General features: G+C 38.2%; 1 protein-coding gene across 5 annotated transcripts in view; it reads left to right on the forward strand.

Annotated features, from left to right (window-relative positions):
• C2H12orf75 (chromosome 2 C12orf75 homolog) overlaps positions 1–4,376 on the forward strand; it is a 25,298-nt gene extending 20,922 nt beyond the window's left edge. For 2 of the 5 annotated variants that reach the window (XM_072401178.1, XM_072401175.1), the window contains exons 2-5: positions 817–841; positions 1,738–1,773; positions 2,244–2,314; positions 3,646–4,376. In XM_072401178.1, the coding sequence (XP_072257279.1) occupies positions 817–841; positions 1,738–1,773; positions 2,244–2,314; positions 3,646–3,719 (206 nt within the window). In that variant the 3' untranslated portion in view covers positions 3,720–4,376. The remainder of the gene's footprint in view (positions 1–816; positions 842–1,737; positions 1,774–2,243; positions 2,315–3,645) is intronic. The other 3 variants (XM_072401173.1, XM_072401174.1, XM_072401177.1) reach the window with 3 other exon arrangements.
• Positions 4,377–6,621: the final 2,245 nt, after the last annotated feature.

Genomic DNA, 6,621 nt, shown 5'->3' on the forward strand with positions numbered 1-6,621 from the left:
ATATATATATATATATATATATATATATATATATAATCTCTCTATCAATCTTTTATATATTATATACAGCCTGTATAGAAGGTTCGTTCATCGCGCATGCTCGGAACATGCACGATCACTGAACGACCGTACACACGATAGATGGTGAACAATCGTCGTGCAATCGGATGCGCCGGTTGTTCATTTCTATCAACTCCTCGTTTGTCGGCGTCGTTGGTCACTTTTTTAAGAAGATTTTTGGTCAATCGGTCGTTCATTTCCAAGGATAATTGGGACGTGTGTACGCAGCTTTAGTAACCACCCAAAAAAACAGCCGGCTGGTTACTGAAGAGTGCTGGGTTGTGCACCTGGGGAGATCACTACCCTTGCACTGTGGCATCTCAAGGCATATGCCTTATGTGCCTAATCTTGTGCAGCCCTAAAAGATTTCTGTATTGAATTAATTTTAGAATCCTAAAATGTTTGGTGATCAAGCATGGGTAGAATTAGGAATTCAGATTACCCAGCTCTAAAGAAGTGGACCAGTGGCTAAACTAATATGCACATAAAATATTGAATTATGGTCCAAAAAATGTCATACTGCAGGCTTTTACACTTACCTCACTGCAGTAACTCTCATGGGAATGAGACATGGATTACCTTGTAACATTGGAATGGTTTTAAGGCTCTGAAATTTGACAGTTTAGATGAACTTCTGTATATGCTGATACTTCAAATGTTTCTTTTTTGTCTATACATTTTGGTTGCATGTAACTCAGATTTGCCATGCACAAGCTGTATTAAAAGTAAAATTTTTTTTTTTTTTTTTTTTTGCAGGTTGTAGAGGACCTTCCAGTGATGCGTAAGTACATTTTGCATATTTGGAGCATTTCTTTTTTGGAAATTTCAGATGGCTGTATCTTAAATGTAAATAGTTGACATAGAATACTTGTAATTGTAAACGTTGTTGGTTTTTTTTTTTTTCCCCTCCTTCCCTTTACATAGTGTGCACCTGTCAGTGATTTTCTGAAGCCACCAAAGTAGAAAGAATCCTGTTTTGTTACTGGCTGAATTTCTTTTCCCTGCCCACCCATACAGCATTCTGGTGCCACTCCCCCCCCCATTCTTGGCCCTAGAATGGCAATAGGGACCAGTGTAGCCTGTATGAGAACAGCAGCTCAACTCCAGTGGTCTGATGTAGTGTAGTCACAATTGCTGATTTTTATTCCGCAGGGAGCAGGAGCAAAGACAAATGGCGAGCAGATGTTTTGATTGTGCCGTAGCATGTTCGATTGCCACCATCCTTCTCACAAAGATTTTCTTAGATTGATGAAGAAAGTGTGTGCTTTCAGGCTAATTATTTTACATTTCTGCATTGGAGCAAATTCTTTAAATACACCTAGTAGGTACCTAGAGCAGCTGCAGTCTAATTTTGGTACACCTAAAACTATGTAAAATACAAAGTATTCACCTGTGAAATCAGCTATAGGTTTGAATTGGGTATGATGGATTTCAAAACTAAAGTAGGTGTTACCCTTAGCCCCAGTTTATCCTCCCTTCCTAATCCCTAACCTGGTGCCCCTCAACCTGGGTTCTGGGGAGTCCTGGGATTCACTATGATGGACATTTGCTAAATTTTGAAGTGTAAGTCGACCACATTAATGGGTAAAAATCAGGGATGGTTTAAACAGAATATAGTGGGGAAAGTGTGTTTTTCTGTGTAAATGTGTGACTTGTTCTAATATATGTGTCTTACAGGACAGATGATACTACTTCTCATGAAGAAAAACACAGGTATGTAACAACTAGGTTGGATATATTGTGTAGATCCCTGGAACGACCCACCCAAGTATTCTATTCTATTTTCTTTGTAAGTAGAGGTTGGTCACCCACCTGAGTTCTTCTATCCTATAGAGACTTGATGCAAGATGTCACTACCATAACTTCTGCCTGCTTTACTTTCCTTGAGGTGGAGTCTTCACAGCAACCATTGGAGTGTCTTTTGCATCCGCCTTAATATAAATTCCCACATGAAAAAAAGTAGAATCCTAGTTGTAATTGCCTTTGCAGGAGTGAAGAAATCAACTGCAAAAATCTCCCTAGCAGACTACTTAGGTTGTAAGAATTTATTGGGTGAAACATACTTTTCAGATGTGCTTAGGTCTACGCTGTAGAACCAAGCTAGAGCAGTAATGTGTTTTACAATAGCTTGGTAGATTTTTAGACTGTTTAGATCTATAAAATGTATTTGTTTTTCCTTGGAGGAATTATGGAGGGGTATATGTAGGTCTACCAACAGATCCATCAACCTGTGGCAGTCCAAGCGAAGCTCAAGGTATCTTCTATTTTCTATGGTTCTTTTTTTTTTTTTATATATATATATAATGGTTAGATTTATGTATAACAGTTATGACAAACTAAACTGCCTGTTAATAAAGGTAATTTGTTGGAAAGCAAAAACATGAATTGAATTATTATGCTTGGACAATTGGGCCAGAGCATATTTAAAATAGTCTGATGGGAGTGTTCCCTCCTATGCAGTGGTTATTCCCTACCAAAGGATTCAGTGGCACCAGGGTTTTTATGCAAGTTGGGTTGCTTATCCCTTTTCAGAATTGTAATCTACTGTAGCTCTTCTGTAGGAAGTGTAATACTGGCCATGAGAAAGTGTCAGAACTTGGCAGCTTGCTCATACTGGGATGTATGGGATGGACACTCAAGCATAAGAACTTGCCCATGGAGCCATATAAGAAAGTGGCCTAGTCTTATGAATCGAGGTGTGTGTTTGTTACAAGATGCAGTATGTTGAGACCAGCAGAGCCATTGTGACTTGTGGATTTGTGGAGTACATATTTTGAGAATTGGCACCATTTTGGTGGCAAAAATAGGAACCACAAAATATTAAGCTGGTGGTTTAAATGTTTTGGATAAGTAGTGTATTTAGATCATTAACACTTGGCTGCCCTTTTGCTTTGCAATTTATTACCTTTGTTTTTGGGGTTTAGATATGCTTTTAATGATGAGTTCACTTTATTAAGGCTGAACTCTAGTGTTAAACCCTTAGAACATACCCGTAGCGTCATTTAACTTCCATAAGCTATACTACATAAGTTTTGCCACCCACAGATGACAATGTGTCTTTTTGCCAAATGGCAATGTGTTTGTGTGTGGCACAATGGGGTGTGTATGTACAGGTTAAAAAGTCTCCTGTAAAGGCTTGTTAAGATCTAAAGCTTTTTCAAGCCTATGTGAGCCGTTTTACTACTGCAACAAACCTGCAATGTGATACATTGCACCTATTTCTCTGTGTATTAAGATATGCTGGGAGCCCTTTTAAAATAAATAAATAGAATGATTTATTTTAGAGCAAGGTTTTGAAGAACACCTTTATGCTAGCCTAGGTCTTTTCATACCACAGGTAAACGTTAAGACCTTTTTCTGTCCTTTTGGTGGTTGTGTTTGCATCCCACAAACTTAGAATGTGTGTTTTGATATTGTAAGTTTATAATAAACTAGTATTTAAGTAGACCTATAGACAGTAAATACAGGTCTAATAAATTTTGTTTTGTATATTATACCTGCCACACTATGGTTGAAATCAATATTTTGATTATAGTTTGTCTAGGTTTACATCTATCTAACAAGACTTTTTTGTGAACTTTGCAGCCCCCAGTCCCCCCAGTCCACCCTATACAAGAAGCACAAAGCCTGACTCGTCTTTAGCAGAGGACGCCTGCTAGCACAGTGGAGCTTTCCAAACTTCACATTCACTTTACGGGTAAACGTGAATCTACAGGTCCGTCTCCTGGATATACTGTTTGCAGAAGACATTAGATGGTTCACATCTCAAAGCTGCTACCCCTGTGCTTTACGTGAGCCTTCCAACAACCAATTACCAAATTTGTGGTTTTTGATGACAGGCTGTCTGTTGCAAGGAGTGGGTTAAAGTTAGTAGTAGTTAATAGTAAATGTGATGACAATTTTCCTTCTTAGTTTAGGGCCATTAAGTAGTAAAAACTGCAGATGCATTATGAAATATTCAGGGACTGAGCAGCTTCTTCCTGTCTGGGGAACTGGTGGGCAATCTGGAAGATGCAGTAAAAGGCAGAATTGTGATCAATGATTACACCTTCAGGATGATGCAGCATTTCTCCTGCAATAATAAACCATAGGCCATATTTGCTGCTAGACTCTTGCTGACTTGGAAAGACCAGCCTTAATGAGGATCAATTGAAATGATTTATTTGTACAATTTACTTATTTATGGAAATATTTGGCCCATGTAAGCACACAAGGTTATTCTGTGAAAGCTATGTTTTTAGTGTTTTATATTACACACCTTTAAATGCATTTTTTCTACATTTGCAACTGTTAATAAAATTTGTTTACTTCTGTAATGTGTATTATTTATGTGGTGTTGGTGTGCATGATGTAGTTACTTACAATTATTATTTTGCCTATTTCTAAACTACATCCCCAGTCCACCCTAATAAGGGGTTCATTATTCCAAGATGTCTATGAGCTCTTTGACAATGTAATAGAGCTTAGCCTGTTTGAAAACTGCTTTAATATGTTAAGCTGTAGCATTACCAAAGATGCATGGTCCTAGAATGACATGTGACGACCTCCTGCACTGTCTGGGTAAAATCTAAAACAGTGATGGTGTGCTCTTTTCACAAATGGCTTTCTGATCGATATTGGAAATGCATGTCATCAGGCTTTCACAGCCTAATCAGTTCAGCATGCATCTTCACTCACAGACTGTAACACTTCCTAAATTCTGTATCCTGTCTCCCTGTGCACAGAGGTTTTCAATATTGAAACATATGATTTAGCAGCAATTTGTAAATCTTAGAAAAATGGACTCAATGCTTTTTAGAGGTTATTTTTTTATTTACAGAATTATATTTGGAAAAATAAAGGGGGGGGGGGGGGGGAGAGAGAGGAATCTGCTTTCACTAGTATGATTGAATACAAATGTGTCTGAGACCAAGTTGGAACTATCCAGAGATACAAGTCATAGTGTCTGTCTGCAAAAAATGGCTCCTTCCAGGCTAGAAGTACCTGATGGATGATTGTCCTTGCTTGGGCCTGCTGAATCACACTTTCTATGACACTTAAGGGGATAGGCCTGCCATCCTCCATGGGAGTATATTCAACCAGCCACTTTGCAGGTTGTTCTTTGAATGCATCTGCTTTCTCTTCCCTGGATGTTGAGCAACCACTTGTCTGAAGGTATCCTAAGGTGGTGAAAATGTCACCAACAGGGCCTAGCTTTGGCACAAACATTCTACATGGGGTGGTCCCAAGCTAAGCTAGCCTATTACTTGTTTTTCCTTTCAGGTACTGCTGAAAATATTTCTCCTATTGAAATACAGTGTATGATGTTTGAGCTCATATTTTGACTAATTCCTTTCACATATTTGTAGCTATTCCTCTATGGCAGGGGTGTCAAACTCTGGCCTAGGGGCCAAATCCAATGGCCCCAACCTCAACTTTTTTGGCCCCCAAAGGAATCCTAAATATGAACTGCAGCTGCATTGAGATAGCACTGCTACTACAATTCCTGGCATCTATAGACCAGTGGGCTCTCTCCCTATGGGTGGCTCTGCATTGGACTGTTTTATAGACACAAATAATGCTGTGAATTTTAGTAGTGGTGCTATTTCAATGAAGAGGGAGTTTCAGCGGCAGGCCACTCATAAGATTTAGCAACGCATTGGCCGCATCTGGCATTTCCAGCACTCCCCCTCAGCTGTATTTTTCCTTGCTACTCCAAAGCATGAAATTGAATGGTTGGATTTTCAAGAATATTATTGTTACCCTGTGCAAAGGTTACCATTGAAATTTAACTCAGAAGGCTACAAATAGAGAAAGAGGCATAAGATTTTTTTTTCTTAAAAAAAAAAAAAAAAAAAAAAAAAATGTTTTTAATGCCTATCGCTATTATAAGCTTGTTCCAGATTGAATGTGAAGCAAAACCTGTTTCCATATGAAAAGAGTTTATATCGATATAGAAAGAAAAATATCCTCAATTTTTTTCAATAAATTTCAAGGTTGGCCTGTGACTGTCTACGTTTTTAATTTTGGACCTCTGTGTATTTGAGTTTGATACCCCTGCTCTATGGCATACAAGCATTTCACATCAGAATCTCAACCACCCAGTGCATTGCTGTCCATCAGACCGCAGGGGTCCAAGATACACACAATGTGAATTTTCATATATATGCCATCGATTTCTGGTTCTATGCTTAATGGTATTTCTGTAGAATCTGGTGTATGGTGTGCTACATATCTTTCCACACAATGTTATCAGCAGTATATTTTACAGAAAAATGTGCCTAGTAAATCTGTATCATGTAGCCTATTTGGCTAATGTGTTTTCAGTTGGATTTGCTAAGGTGACGTACATGATACATTTCAGGTAATATTTGCATTTCTCAAATAACTTCTAAATTTGTAGTTGTGGTATAAAAATGGCTGTGGTGGTATTGTGTATTGGTATCTTATATTGTCAGAATTTTTTTTCAATTTTATTATTGAGCTAGCCCAATATAAACCCCACTGCAACTCAAAAAAATGTCTCCAATTCATTAGCATACATTATTGATAGGTTACTCAATACTGGAGGAAGCAGTACTG

The sequence above is a fragment of the Pyxicephalus adspersus genome, chromosome 2 (assembly GCF_032062135.1).
Source record: "Pyxicephalus adspersus chromosome 2, UCB_Pads_2.0, whole genome shotgun sequence".
Classification (NCBI taxonomy): domain Eukaryota; kingdom Metazoa; phylum Chordata; class Amphibia; order Anura; family Pyxicephalidae; genus Pyxicephalus; species Pyxicephalus adspersus.